A 15,498-nucleotide genomic window follows, 5' to 3' on the forward strand; every position below is an offset into this window, starting at 1 on the left:
CCTTCTCCATCTAGAAATCTCGAGAGAAGAGAGAAATTTTCCCCCGGAGGTCACAACCGGTCGAACTCGTGACGCAACAACGTGTATCTTTAAAAAAAAAAAAAAAAAAAAAAAAAGGCGACTCAAAGTTACGCAATCGCGGCGACAAACGGGGAAAAAGAGCGCCACGATCTTTCGGCGTATCGTTTATTTTTTTCTCTCGCGTGTTTCTTTGCGCGCGGGACCAATTCCGTCAGAATTTCCTTGTTACAAGAGAGTCGCAGTCGAGATTTGACTTCTTTGAATCGCGCGATCCACGTGAGTGTGCGTCGATAGTGTGCGTCACACACGAAGCGAAGGCAGTAATATCAGAGAGGGAAAAAATAAAAAAAGAAACCAGTGTCGCACTTGCAGTTGTCTACGGTGGACGATCGTCTGAAGCTAAACCTTCAGTAAGGAATCATCGGTAAAAAGGTAGCAATCAGTACGTATAACCATTATATTTCCTCTAATTGTAAGTGCGCCATATATACGTACTTACCTTATAAGTACTTATTTCAACGTTACGTTAAATGAGTATGTTCGTCGAAAAAAAGGTACATACGTGCAGATATACCGCAAATTACGGACGGAATAAAAAAAACAGAATAATTAATTATGTTTAAAAATATTTCTATTAATTAAGCAACAGCAATTTATCTTTTTAAGATAATTCAAAGTCACTGCGATCCCATCTAATGATTTTTACATTTATCTTAAATGGAACTGCAGTAACTTCTAATTATCTTCAAAAAAAAAAGATAAATTGTAGTTGTCGGAAATTATTTGTGATCTAAACACATACAAGTCAGGAAAAGAATAACTTTATGATATTCATTTCTTAGAAAACGTGATTCAATTATATCCATGTTTGTTATGAATATTTGATTTACGAGAATAAGTCGCGCACGTCCGAGTGTCAAGCGCATGCGCAAACGCGCGACGATTATCTGGACGACTTATTTAGTAGGTGAAAAACGCTTATTGTTAAGAAAACGATGAGTCACATCGCAGCTACATAAGATTATTCTGATGATAAGAAAAAAACTAATTAAACTTTATCCATTACATAAAGTAAAATTTTGTTTTTTTGTTTGAATGATAAAAGAATGCGTTCACGATTTTACAATCTGCGATATAAAACTTGTTACTTTTTTCGAAAAAATCGAGACATCTACGATGATCTTTCCGCGAGCTTGAAAAAACTTTCCGTTTCTTAATAAATTAAATTCTATTCGCGAACCCGTCTATGTAACACGCGTCGTGAGCAACGGCTCTGCATTAACCGTTCGACGTTGTCGGTTGTTGTACAAGTTGCGTATCTTTTTAATTTTGTTTTTACGACGTAATCGGAAACAACAATTACACAGTCTCGATTGTGCGAAACGTTACTGCGTAGCTGGACTGCCAATCAGAACTTCACAAATGCAATATCCGGTTTTCTTTATAAAGAGGATCCAGGCACACAAAGGAGACATCAATCCGAAGCATAATTATCCCCACCTTGCCCGGGATGTGCATAAACGTCCATAAATCTCATTCGATTTAAATTCGAAATGTATCTCAATTGCTCGAAATTTTTTGTTGTTTATCGACACGTTACTGTCAAAACTTTTACTCTTTTTTAAAATTAAGTTAAATTTAAAATTGACTGCGATTGTACGCGTGTATATATAATTTTAAGTAAAATAAAATTTCAAAAAAAAAAAAAAAAAATAGATCAGATAGAGAATTTAGTTGTTTTTTTTTTAGGTCTTCTATAATTTATATTTATGTAATTAATCGCGATGTTGCGAAAAGATCGCGGAGTTGCGCGTCTCGATTGTAACAACACTTTCGTCTAAACAAAAAATATAGAAGGTCGAAGGTGACTTCTCCGATAAAACGTTTGCGAATCGTGTATGTAATTCCATTTCACAACGCGCAATAATTACGCGATAACAAACATTAGTTCGTACTATCAGCACACATGTGTGTTATGAATTCGCCTCATCTCACGTGTGTGATAACGTAGCTCCGATCGAGGAAACACGTAGGCAGTTGTTTTTTTTTTTTTAGTTTCTTTGTCTCGCGGAGCAAACCTACCAAGTTGAGTGTTGATCGATACCGATATTTATGTATGTATTGTGTACACATGTGAATTATACATCGTGTTACTCATATCGTTGTCACGCGGCGCGATAAGCAAAGCAATGAAATTCTTTGCAAAAGAACGCAGAAAAAGCGCCAGAACTTCGCGTTCTTCGAAATTGCCGCTTGCGATCGCTAAACATTCGCGCACTCCGCGTAAAACATTTTTCTCCTTGCGTTTTTTTTTTTAGCTCGCGCAAGATTCAAAGCTCGGGGAAACAAAACTCGATGGCGCTGCAACAACAAAAATTTCTCGTTTAGAAACAGCAACAAATTCACGTGTATGTTCGTCAGTGACATACTTACTGCAAGTGATTACTTGAACGGAACGGAAAGCACCGTTGGTGAATATCTAACATCCTTCGGTATATTATCCTATTAATCTAACTGGCACGTATGTTGCACGGTGTGTAGCGCGTTTGTTGGCTTCCTTGTAACAGTTAGCTCCAATTAGAAGTGAGCCGCTCAGATCAATAAACACATTCAAATCTACGTAGCGAAATCGCGCGATCAAAGCAGGTGAGTGTGTAAATGTGTGTGCGCGCGCGCGTGCGTTTTACGATTATTAGTTAAGCCCGACAATGTTCGGCGGAAATTTGCGCGATCTAGTTAAAAAAACGTATTTGAATAAAACTTTGTTTCTTCTTTATGTTACATTATTGCAACAAAATTTTACAACAAAAAATATGAGAAATATTGCTGTCACACATTTCAATCACTTGTACGTAGTGAAATTGAAATCAATGTATTACCTATCTACTTTGACAATGTTAAGATACACGCTCAAACAAAAATGTTTGTTAAATATTTTTCAAGATATAACACGCACATCGTTACGCAGTTTTCTAAACTACATCGAGTAATGTACGTTTTATAAATTATTAAGTCGCATTTGTGTATATAAAATCCTACGAAGAGACAGACAACGCGGAACCCGACAGAGGCCCTAGAATCTTCCGACAATCATCTTGGACAATCATCCGGTCACCGGTGCCGGTCGTTTACGAGATACTTGTTCGTGGTTGATTTGCTCGCGCGTCGCGGGTAGGAGGTGCGCACGAGGGTACCGTACTGATATAAGCAGAACATGGGCCCAGCATCCGCAGTCAGTCAGTCAGTCATTCAGTCATTCACACAGTGCCCGAATAACATTGTGTCCGTCTGAACCGGTAGGTTCCTTTCACTTTTCGCGCATGCACACACACACACACGTACACGCGCGCTTTTCCCTCATCGATCAGTTGCGCCGATTGCGTTTTATCGCGCCACATAGATCTGTGACGGAAAATCGATTGCGCAACTCGAATTTATCACGCGAACTAATCGTATCGCCACGTAAGAATTTTTATTCAAGTCGAAGTTTTATCTTTTGTTTTTCGACGTAGTATTACTTCTTTCGTTTTTATCTTCGGTATAACAAAATATTCGCGACGTTTTTATATTTCGCAGTCAAATAAAACAATTGGTTACCAAAAAAGCTCGATTTGTATTTGTTTGAAAGCTACGAAATCAATTTTTTAATTAAAAATAGTAGCGCGTTGGAAATGCAAAACTCAAAAGTTTTAATCGATAAACGCAATATGTCGGAGAAACAATTCAACGCGGCGTATTAATCCGTAACGTCGATATATTCGTGCACGCGATGTAGATGCGCTTTATTGTGCATTCAATAATTATACGTGTGGTCAATTGTTCGCGTTTTATTTGGAGCTTTGACGATCAAAATAATAACGATCGATTCGAGATTGCGCGGCTTATTGAACGACGTATTCCCGCGCGCTCTGATTAATCTCTAACGTTCTTCCACGTCTCTGCCGACAATAAATTAAATATCGAACGTATATATGTACGTGACGTGATGCCGTCTTTTGCCGCGAATAAAAATGGAAATATCACGCGTGTATCGTGGTCGCGTCATCCGTTTGCTTATACGCTAAATCGCACGAATACGGAATATAACTCTGATCGATGAACCTGCGCAGGTGTTGTGGATGAACACCTCTCGTTGTGGATCGATATTTCCCGGAAAAACTCTTGTACACATATTCGTCAAGCTCGCGGTGTTTCATCTTTCCTTTATGTTCTACCTCGAAATCAATATTTGCAAATGTCAGGATTTATGTAACAATATTTTGACACACAACAATATTTTTAAACATATATGTGTATAAACTGATATATAGTCTATTAATTATGTATAAGTTTATATTATTTGTACACGGGAAAAAGATTTGCTAGAATAACGAGAAGATCAGCTAATGAATTTTTTGTTTCGCCAACAAAACGTTTTGTTGATTAAACAAAAACTTCGGAAGAAAATTCAACAATTTTTTCTCGGTCATACAATAGCAAAACTTTTTTCCATGTGTGACGTATAGATACTATAAAAAAATAGTACGCATAGGTATAAAAAAATTATTTTAAAATACGATAATAATTACGGCATTTTATGAATTTTACATGACTCTTTCTCTTTCTAACAACTCAGCTGAAATAAATTATGTACACGTGTACATTTATATCGCACATATGTAAGTAATGTAGGACGATAGATATAACGCGATGTTCCCATCACTGATCGATCTCACAATACAACATATCAATCATGCAAAGTGGCATTAACTTCACCTTCACTTGGTCATCGAACTCTGTTTTTTCGTCGACCTCAGTTTGTCTTTCAGGCGAATTATATAAGCGACTAGTTCGCTTGCATTTGACAGTCGCGCGCCTCGAAAAGCGTGTCGATCGGTGCCTTACGCCGAAGTTTGTTGTAGTTGACGTTAACAAAAAGTCGTGAATATTAACAGAACTTGGCCGCTAGTTTGGACACCGATGATTTTGCCTAAAAGAATGAGTCTGAATTCGCGATCAGACGTTACCGATTTTATATAACGAATAAAGGCGATATTACCTCGAGAAACCTACAACTTCAATCACACTTTTGTTTAGAGCTGTTTAGTTATATCGCAAAAAAAGTTGTAATATCATCGTTTCTAACATTTTCTTGTCAATCTGAGATTCTTTTTTCGAAAAAAAAAATCGAAATGACAGAAAAGTCACGCAACGGCACGCACGAGACATGAAATCATGGACTAAACTTTTGTACTTGATTGTAAGTTTTCATTGTTGTTTGCAGCCTACGTACGCACGATGAGTCGAGTGGTTGCATTACTGCTGGTAGCAGCTGTGTCTGCGGTTACAGCCGAGGTACGTGAACTATGATTTTGCCAAGCTTTCGCTTCAAGACGCGTGTCAATTAAAATATCTTTTGAAAACAAAACGTGAAAGCGTTACTGATTTGTCGAATCAACTCGATGCAGGAGTTGATAGCGGTTGTTCGTCTGACGCCGCACAATGTTCACGTAAAGAACGTCACGGGTACCTTGAAGATCGTCCAATCCGTCGCTGACGGACCCGTCAGCATCACCGGCACGATTCACGGACTCCCGGAAGGACCTCACGGCTTTCACGTGCACGAAAAGGGAGATTTGAGCGAAGGTTGTACGTCAGCGGGGGCGCATTTCAATCCTGAAAACGTGAGCATCCTCACTGCGTAGTAACAAATTGAGATCTCAGTTTCGATATAATTTTTTCTTCGTGACGTAACAACTTTTTTTTTTAATTACAAATTGAAAGTACAAATTGAGTATCTTCACAACTTCGTTACATCGATTGGAGTTAATAAGATTTGCACGCACTTTGTGATATCGATCAGGTCACGCACGGCGCACCGGAAGACACTGTCAGACACGTCGGCGACTTGGGAAATATTCAGGCCAATTCCAACGGAGAAGCGACAATAAACATAACCGACAAAATTATTTCGCTGAGCGGAAAGAACAATATTCTAGGACGATCGTTCGTTGTTCATTCTAACGAGGATGATCTTGGCAAAGGCAACCACACTCTCTCATCGACAACCGGAAATGCTGGGGATCGTTTGGCCTGCGGTGTTGTTGGCATCCAGTAGGTTCTTCTTTTTTGTTTCTGCGAGTGTTTTACTCTGTTTTTGTCTGTCTTATGTTTACATACACCAAAAAAAAAAAAAAATTCTGTTGTAAAATTCCTCACATTCATTGAGTGACAGTAGGATGTAACATTTTTTGTGTCGCAAAATGTTTGTCAACGCAACAATTAATATTTCAAAATGCAATCGCAAGATTGACTTCGTGTGTTTCAATGTGCTTGCTGTCTCTGTCAAATATCTGTTTGCAATCCGTACGTTAAATATATTGTTGTGTAAATGTACGTTGTATACGTCCGAAATAATTTGCCGAAGTTTCTTCTTGCACGCGTCTTTGTACGAGAAAGTTAAGATTGAGAACGAAAACTTGGATAGCCACGCTTTGTTTTGCACATTTTACAGGAAAATCTGATGAGGTACTTCGAAGGGAAGAGAAATGTCAGCGAGACCATGTCAGTGAGAGAAAAAAAAAGGATATACTCACACCACACTTTGTAGATCTGATTAGAAATACACCTCTTCGATATTGTTAATAATGTTGTGTGCTCTCTCTATAAAAAAAAATCTCCTCTTCCATCAAATATCTATTGTATGTTTTCATAAGACATTATTATTATTATTATTATTATTATATATAGTAATTATGTACGTGTCTGATGTGATTTGTAAGATGGATTTGTGTTGTTTGTAATAAACAGCTGCGGACAGTAGAAGTAGTAAAAAATGTCCACACACATACACACACACACACACACACATATGAATCCCAATGTAATTTTCCTTCTGACTGTTTTTCCCAGCGTGTCTATATTTTTCATACCTGTAACCTTGATTGTATTTGATAACGCAAGTACACGTGTTGGTTTGTTTCTTTGTGCTTTTTCCGCAATGTATCTTTTCTTGCGTTTGCCGTGCATTTATCTGATTGCATTTCTGTGAAAAGATCTGGTGTACAGAAAAGTATATATAAATTATATATACACGCAGCACTATAAAAAATATATTGTACATTAAAATAATAAAATAAAATGCTTATGTTTATTAATGTTACAATATGCACACAACGCGCGTGGAAATACAAACGACACGTTCATGATATTTGCAACTTGGAAAAAAAAGTAAACTAAACTTTTTCCTCGAATTGTATTTTCATGCTGAAATAAACAATTCAGTGAAGTACGTAATGTTAATTTTAATAATTCTTCGAAACGCGCGTGACGCGTTGAATTATTTTTTACACATAAAAACAAAATAAATAATAAAATCAGATTCTTATGACACGAAAAATCTTCAGTGATTTCGGAAAAATTACAACGTATCTCTCGGCGTTGTGTGTAATTACGCGTAGTTTAAAGAGGACGTATCTTATCGATATATCTTTAATGTTGTTTTCAGGTCGCCGACAGAGAGCTGGAATTCCGGAATGCTTGTCACTCCGAATGTGTTGACCATCGTAATATTCCTCCTTGCCGTTGCTTATCACCAAATTAAATTCTAATTCGAGTTTGCGAGAACTCGAAATTACACGCATCGTATCCAAAGAGAAACAAATCGCATCGAAAAAAAAAAAACAAACAAACAACGAAAAAAGAGACAACAAAGACTGCGATTGCGTCAATTTTTTTTTCTAATTTTAAGCGCGACACATCGTCGCGATTAAAAATAATACACACATAATACACACGTCGTACCGAATAAAACAAGTTTTTCTCGATTGGCTAGAAGATATACGAAAGAAAATGGTATTTTTTTTATCTCTCGACGTGAATTACAAATACACTGACAGAGCAGGTGTAGAGTTTCCGTCACAAATTGAAGTCGACGCAATGTTTAATTGCATTTACTGCACGTTACCTTGTGTGAGAGTCCAATCGCTTCTCCGCTCACAGGTTGACACATTTCGAAGAAATTGCGTTTTCTAATTATAAAACATTCTGTTTTATTTACAATGTTTAATTTACGCACACAACACACTTGTGTGTGAATTGTAAAATTCGCGGCATGTGTCTACTTACTTATAACTTGATATATATACGTAAGATGTTCAATAGTCCAATGTATAAGTGTTACTTATCATAAGATAAGATTTATTTAGTGACAGAGTATTCGTAAAAAATCTGATAAGTTAATGAATTTCGTTTATAGAAAAATTGCGCACTTTTCTCAAAATTAATCTACGTTAGATGCAAAGATAGAGTTACCGATTAAATTTCTAATTGTCTTGTCTATCTCTCTGTGTGTCTTGTAAGTAACGTTTACACTGTGAATATCATTTATACAACGAAGCAGTTTGCCATCAATAAATGAAAAATAAGATCATTGATGTAAAAATTATTATCTTGTTATTGTTTTTTTATTTACACAATTCAATATTTATTGTACTAATATATGCTTTTAAATCAACGTAATCTCTTTTCAAAGAAAAAAACTTAGCGCATAAATGTAAAGTGAACGCGATGATCAAGTTAAAAAGACACGTTTCGATCGTGAAAACTCTTTAAATTCTCAACGTGTTATCACTGCGCATGTAATCACGCTGCTAGCGTGAAGAAGTATGTAAGCATGTGTGTGTGTGTGTGTGTGCGTGTGAACTCTCTATTGCGCTCTCTCATTAACCTACATGCGTGTCTGTGCGATATACGGAAAATGTGGCGAATCCCGTTTGCATGTAAAAATAAGCTAAGCCTCTTTACTGGAAGTTTCACTCAAAAGAAACGTCACAGATGTCTATCGGAATCACGAAAACGTCACCGCATTTGCGAGTCCACTTTGCGACCTACTTTGCGTGTATGTACACCGTATGAATAATTAGATAACGTGATGTTATTTACTCTGCGTTAAGCGATCGTTCAGAATGCGATGCTCAACACGCGGTTTGCCCGATAAATTTTGCGACGCGGCTTGCGTCGCAATACAGCGTCGCAAAATAATATGTCGCTTAATGAGATGAACAATTGATGTTCCTGATCGTGGTGTAACATTTGGGTCATCCCGGCAAATCGGCAAACTAATATCCGGTCAGATATCAAAGTAATTCAAAACAATGAGAGTAATTTAACTAATAAGTTACTAATTTAAAGTGAACACGCGTGCCGAAAGTAAAAGCCGCCAAATAAAATATCATCACCTGACTCAGATTCGAACACGGAGAATCAACAGGATAGAGTAATACAAAATTTCTTGTGCGATCTTGCGCTAGACCACAAAAGTCGAACTCGAGGATTCTTTCCGCGTTTAATTCTCAAGATAACGGCGGGGCTTTTGTACACATTGAAGACAATCGATGGCTTCCGCTACGTGTAAATCGATTACTACTTCGCGAGGCGAAGATGATAATAACCGAATCCGCAAGAGGGGGAGTTTGTGTGGATTTTACGCGTCCTATTTTCTTCTTTTCTCTGAAAAGCTGGTTTCACCCGATGGTTAGAGCCGAGTGAAACCATGGTTACTATCGACGACCACATAACACCTTCGCCCGTGAGATCGTCGACCAATGACAGACTGGTAACGCGCGCCGACCGCGTTCTCCAGGTCCTCGAGCATCGCCCTGGACGACCAATGAGGTCGTGTGTGCTCGCCTGTCTGTGTGTCTTTGTGCCTCGGTGGCCTCGAGCCCCCGGAGGATTTCGATCGAAGCCTTTCGTCGCCTAGACTCAAACGCCAGGGGTACCTACCCACCTAGATCGCTCTCCCATTGACCGCACGTCTGTCGTACCGAACGCAAGACGATCGATTATATACGTCCGGCTTGTTTAAGTTCGCCAAGTGTGAAATCGGTGTGAGAGTAGTTTTGAAATAAGATATAGAATTGACGATTTTATAGAGAACAGAAAGAGAGAGAAAGACATCATGGAGTCTTGTGGAATGAACATTATCAAGTACATCCTTTTCATCTTCAACTTGATCTTCGCGGTGAGTAAACGAGAACGACAGCAAACAAGAGAGTTGCTTGTTGAAAGTACTCGAGAGAATAAACACTTTTTGAAGCATCTTCTCTCCGTCTTCAGTGCGTACATAGTTAAATAAATATTTTCTTGTGAATTTTTAAATAGTTTTTTGTCGCGATCTTCTCTGAAGAAATACTTTCGGGCGCGAGCGCGCGCACTTCTTTTGATAATTCAATGCTCTTTTCGTTTTTCTTGAGTTGTAACGGACTTTTGCGCGGTTTTGCTTTTGTTCGATACGAATTGGAAAATATTACGACGACGAAGAAAAACCGTTCAGCCGTCGAAATCGATTATTCCAGGTATCCGGTGTAGGTATTATCGCGGCGGGAGGATTTGTGTTGGGGGATATCAGTGAATTCAATCACTTTGTAGAAGGAAGGATAATAGCACCGCCCATAGTGCTCATAGTTGCGGGCGCTATCGTCTTCCTCATAGCTTTCCTAGGATGTTACGGTGCGCTCAAGGAGCATTACAACATGCTGATCGCCGTAAGTTACATTAAAAAATAAGTTAAATTAATTAAAAAAAAAAAGTAAATGTAAGGAGTGAAAACTAAAACTAAACTTGTTATCTTTATTGAGTAATTATAAAATTAATAGGGAAATAAAATTAAGAAAACAATAGTGTCTTACAGGTAAAAATAGGATAATATCAGTAGTTAAAATTAATTTAATAAAATTAATGTTGATAAAATTAATTTTATCACAGTTTTCCTTAAAAATTTGGCGAGAACTTTTGAATTCACTTAATCTCTTAAAAATTATTTAGTTCGCGGTCGCGCTGGTGATAATCTTCGTGATTGAGCTCGCGGTTGGCATAGCGGCGGCGGTGTTCAAAAACGATTTCAGCATGGTAATGAAGGACAGTCTCAAAGAATCGCTCAAGACTTACAGCGAGGCGGACAGACAGGCGTGGGACAACGTGCAGAAAAAGGTCAGTATACTGAATCTGGAGCGCAACACGCGCTAATAGTTTTGTCGATTTCCACAAAGGTGGAAGTGATAAAATCGATAGAGGTTTCGTGCCGTAAGGAAAATGGTACATGCAGTTTCCATGTAGTAGTTTAAACCGCGTGTAAGTTACAATCGCGTGCAAGTAAAGCAGACAAGTATATTCATGTTTCTCACGAGTGTGTGCTAATTTGATAGATGTTACTAGAACAATCGTATGTGCATAGATCAAATTACTTTGTTCTATTTAACATAGTCTCTCTCTCTCTCTCTCTTTTTCTCTCTCTTTCTTGTTTTACTTTAGAAAAATTAATCAAGTTATATATTAAATGTTACTAGTTACGTTAGTTAATTAATAACTTAATTAATTAACGTAAAATAGAATATATTAATTTTATTTGTTTATGTAACAGCTGCAATGTTGCGGTGTGGACGGTCCTAGCGACTGGACCTCATCTACGTTATCTTTTCCGTCCTCGTGTTGCATGGAGGATTCGCAGGTTATAGGATCATGCCAGATGGGTTCTACAATGATGTATCGAGAAGGATGCTTCAACAAACTGGAAATGCGAGTCCAGAAAAGCGCCACAGTCTTGATTGGTGTGGGCATCGGAATAGCTTTTATAGAAGTAACTAATCTCTTTCTCTCTGTTTTTCTATTTACTTTATAAGAGTTTTTTAATTATGTATCATATTTAGAGAAGTGAAACTTTTAAACGTGCATTTTTTTCTCTTTCAGATTGCCGGCATCATTTTTGCTTGTTGTCTTGCCGCAGCTATAAAAAAAGAACACGCGGATAAATAAAACGTGGAATTTAATTTTATTCATTTTTAACACACATATATTTTATTCCACAATTGCGTCAAGTTTAGCTTTAAAATTTGCTATCGTAGGTAAAATATGATAAAACTTAAGCTCAATGGTATAAGACAATGGTGTTAACAATTTATATCTAATTACTAATGAAAAAGATTCGAAAGATTAATATCGTTAAGTACTTTTATTTATAACTTATATTTTATTTATTAAATATATGTATTCTGTATATAACACGTACAAGTATAGTACCAATATACATATAATACATAATGGTAATTAATAGTATGCGGTAGGTCTCTAGTTGTATTTTTCAGTGTATTTTGTTTTAATTGTAAACATTCATTATCTTTCAAAGAAAACATTCTTTATCTTGATTTTTTTAATGTGGATTTATATAAAGACGTGCGTATATTATTTGCATATTATAGCTATATATATATATATATATATATATATATGTGTGTGTGTATGTGTGCGCGTGGTTTATATATTCGTAAATATCGATATATAATTTTCATTGTCCATTTTAGTGGCATCTGTATACAATAATAAATCATTCACTTTACTATATCGTGTTTACTTAATTAACGTATAAGTGTATGTAACACTTAAACCTGAGTTAAAAATTTAACAAACAATTCGCAAATATAAAGACCAGTTTTAAAAGATGCGTTTAATTCAAGATTAAATTAATATAGATTTATTTATACTTACATAAAAGTTTTACCAATTTAAAATACAATAATTTTTATAACAATTAGAAATAAATATCTTTCTTTGATGTGATCTCTTGTAAACGTTGGATTCTCCCGTCAATGAAAATGTAACATTACAATGTTCTGTAAATAATAAATAATTACCTGTTAATGATCTTCATTACGCATTAAATAAACCTATTTGCATTAATAAAAGTATTTTGATATTAAAAGTAAAAACGAAGTATGTGTTCGTTTTAAATCACTTTATAATAAAAAAAAAATAGAAACACAAAGTTCGTTTCATAAATTGACATTAACTCGTCCATATGAACTATCCTTGCAGATGTTCCTACATGCATTTGACTGTCCTTCTCCGTTATCATCTTTTGTATTTTCCATATTTTTCTCGTCTTCGTCTAACTTTTTCTCTTTGTCCACCTCATCCCTTCCTTGATCTTCAATTTCTACGGATGGTCCCGGGCGGGTAATTTTAGATCTCTCAATTTCTATCGAATCTTTCTGTGCGGCCTTTTTTTTCTTCTTTTTTTCGTTAATAATACGGTCTTGTAGATACGACAGAGTAATCCCGAAAGTCTACACACACAATTGTTTACTATTTGAAGGTATATTCGAATTTAAGAGTATAAAAGATACATACTTCAAACATATATACTCTAGTAATAAGTAAAATTGAGTAAAGTAACTCTTCGGAGAAAATTTTCACCTTAAGAAACCCGATGAATGCGAGAACAGCGAACAGAAGCCAAGCATAATAACGCGCAGTGTGAACGAACTCCTCGAAACATCCATTAGTTTGCAAATAAGGAGAACCCAATATGCATTCTGTTTCTGTCTGATTATTTCGACAACAAGACGCAGGAATACTCGTATTCCACGTTGTAATGTCATCGAGTCCGCAACACAAAAGCTACAATTTCAAACATTGAATATTTTTATTGAAAAAGATTTTTTTTAAGTATTACCATTAGTTTTAATTAAAACTTAGACAAATGTATACCGCGTAGTTAAAAGAGAAAGAAAAGACAAAAAGAACAAAAAAAAAATAAAAAAATCTCTCCCCGGCGGGGAATCGAACCCCGGTCTCCCGCGTGACAGGCGGGGATACTAACCACTATACTACCGAGGAATCTTGCGAGAGACACTCTTCTTCGTGCTTATCAGCATCATTTGCACTTTTATACAAAACATTGCGAGATGTAAAATAAGTTTAATTAACAAAATAATGTGTAAACTCACAGTAGTTTGCAAAGTATCGATGATGTCTTTGTGATCTTTGTAATTCTTCATTTCCTCTCGCATGTGTTTATACAATTCGCCGGTGTTCGAATAATCTGAGTATATGTCCATTAAGGCGACATAAATCGTGGTGCCAATTCCAAATCCGAATAACAACATTCCATTCTGTAAAACAATTATATGCACAGCAAATTATATGCACAGTATCGCTCTTGTAGAAATTTCTTACTTGACGTGTTCCCCAAATAATATATTTGTTTTAGATAATAAAAGCATTGTTCAACATTGATTTACACGTATTCAAAAAAGTAAGTACTACTTCGATCACACCGGTAATAAATTTCTGCAAGAGCGCGCATTGATCCGCAACAGATAATTCGCTTACCGCGATGATTATTTTTTGAGAATTTTGTGTGCCACCAAAAATACCGAGCCATCCAATCGCAATTAGCGCGATCGAACAACCGAAAAAAACGTTGACATGAAGGCTTTCATAATGGTCCAATAATATTAGGTCATTGAAAAAGTCGCTTTTAGTCAGAATGCTTATAGTTAATCCGCCTATTCCCACGAGCTGAAAAGAAACGGTCTGTTTTTTGTGCGAACAATATCGATCTTTGCAAATACGCGCATTTGTATACGTACGCTTAGTATAAGATTACACTGAATTAGAAAAATTTGAATCCAAAATTGCACGTTACGGTGTTTCGTAAGTTTTCGAACGCACAACAACGCCATTACTTTTTTCACGATAACAACATTCAACACTTATTGCGAAATAAGAAATATTTTTAACAAGAAGAACTTTGCAACAAATAGTCACTTTCTCGACGAACGTGCTTTACGTGTTTATAATAGCTTCTCAATGACAGAATCTCGTTACTTCCTAAGTTTTATCATGGCTATCTAGCAGCATAGATTTTTAATTGATTACACGTAATACTTCGATATGTTACTATATAGTTTTATACAACACATTTAGTAAAGTCTCTGAACAAACAAAACAATTTTCTCAGATGTGCTTTTGCACTTCAGAGAACATGTATTTATAATTAGCTTATTGCGAGTCGTTTTTGATAGCATAGTTGCGACGCGCTTTGTTTGCAATATCTGAAATAATAATAAAGAAGTCACAAAAAATATAGAGAAATTTGCGTTATCAGATATCTTTTATATGAGTAAGATGTAAGGGTCATTCTACAATGAGTTGAAAATGTCCCGTTGCCAGTTGCGAAAGGTAGCAATTACGAAAAGAAAAGTATTATTTCTAGTTGCGCTTTGTCGTTGCGGTTGCTAAAAAAGAGTTGGTCAACTTTTGTCAACAGCAACTGGCAACCGCAGCACGTAAAATAATACTTTTTCCCTAGTAGTTGCAACTGGCGACGGGACATTTTCAACTCATTGTAGAATAGCCCTAACAATATAATACATGTGATAGTTGAAAAAAAAAATTCTTGACAGAACTTTAGAATTTGCTATCTTGTTATCTCACGATATGTATTTTTGCGATACAGTTTCTCTGTTAATAGATAAAAGGTTTTTTACGATCTTTGTGTATACGTACACACGGCGTCAAAAATTCGCGGAGTAGGCGCGGGGATCGGAGGGCAAGCGGGGGGGTTCCTCGTAGCGCCAACGGGCGCCGTACGAACTAAGTAGTAGTCCACAACTACGTCGTGTCGATAATGTAACTATTCTTCTTTATTATTTTCTT

At 36.4% G+C, this 15,498-nt stretch overlaps 3 protein-coding genes and 1 non-coding gene across 9 annotated transcripts; 2 read left to right on the forward strand and 2 right to left on the reverse strand.

Annotated features, from left to right (window-relative positions):
* The first annotated feature begins 112 nt into the window (after nt 1-112).
* On the forward strand, nt 113-7,683 carry LOC109858491 (superoxide dismutase [Cu-Zn]-like). 4 transcript variants are annotated; one of them, XM_020435807.1, is made up of 5 exons: nt 113-453; nt 5,285-5,355; nt 5,469-5,684; nt 5,864-6,114; nt 7,508-7,683. In XM_020435807.1, exons 2-5 carry the CDS (start codon nt 5,299-5,301, stop codon nt 7,608-7,610), a joined length of 627 nt encoding a protein of 208 aa, XP_020291396.1. In that variant the 5' UTR covers nt 113-453; nt 5,285-5,298; the 3' UTR covers nt 7,611-7,683. The 4 variants fall into 4 exon arrangements, with proteins under 4 accessions (XP_020291396.1, XP_020291395.1, XP_020291394.1 ...); XM_020435806.1 differs by having other exon boundaries at nt 114-463; XM_020435805.1 differs by lacking the exon at nt 113-453 and adding an exon at nt 3,210-3,317.
* A 61-nt stretch (nt 7,684-7,744) lies between these two features.
* Nucleotides 7,745-12,256, forward strand: LOC109858490 (CD63 antigen). Its single transcript, XM_020435804.1, has 5 exons — nt 7,745-10,024; nt 10,359-10,547; nt 10,828-10,992; nt 11,423-11,638; nt 11,749-12,256. Exons 1-5 carry the CDS (start codon nt 9,962-9,964, stop codon nt 11,812-11,814), a joined length of 699 nt encoding a protein of 232 aa, XP_020291393.1. The 5' UTR covers nt 7,745-9,961; the 3' UTR covers nt 11,815-12,256.
* A 291-nt stretch (nt 12,257-12,547) lies between these two features.
* On the reverse strand, nt 12,548-14,748 carry LOC109858489 (tetraspanin-7-like). 3 transcript variants are annotated; one of them, XM_020435801.1, is made up of 6 exons: nt 14,430-14,736; nt 14,170-14,358; nt 13,785-13,949; nt 13,252-13,455; nt 12,846-13,121; nt 12,553-12,668 (listed from the first exon to the last, which is right to left on the reverse strand). In XM_020435801.1, exons 1-6 carry the CDS (start codon nt 14,520-14,522, stop codon nt 12,642-12,644), a joined length of 954 nt encoding a protein of 317 aa, XP_020291390.1. In that variant the 5' UTR covers nt 14,523-14,736; the 3' UTR covers nt 12,553-12,641. The 3 variants fall into 3 exon arrangements, with proteins under 3 accessions (XP_020291392.1, XP_020291390.1, XP_020291391.1); XM_020435802.1 differs by having other exon boundaries at nt 12,559-12,668; nt 12,881-13,121; nt 14,430-14,729; XM_020435803.1 differs by lacking the exon at nt 13,252-13,455 and having other exon boundaries at nt 12,548-12,668; nt 14,430-14,748.
* Trnad-guc lies at nt 13,603-13,674 on the reverse strand. The gene has a single exon. It is a non-coding gene; the product is annotated as a tRNA-Asp (tRNA).
* Nucleotides 14,749-15,498: the final 750 nt, after the last annotated feature.

Source organism: Pseudomyrmex gracilis, unplaced genomic scaffold (genome assembly GCF_002006095.1).
Source record: "Pseudomyrmex gracilis isolate BER0280 unplaced genomic scaffold, ASM200609v1 scaffold_206, whole genome shotgun sequence".
NCBI lineage: Eukaryota > Metazoa > Arthropoda > Insecta > Hymenoptera > Formicidae > Pseudomyrmex > Pseudomyrmex gracilis.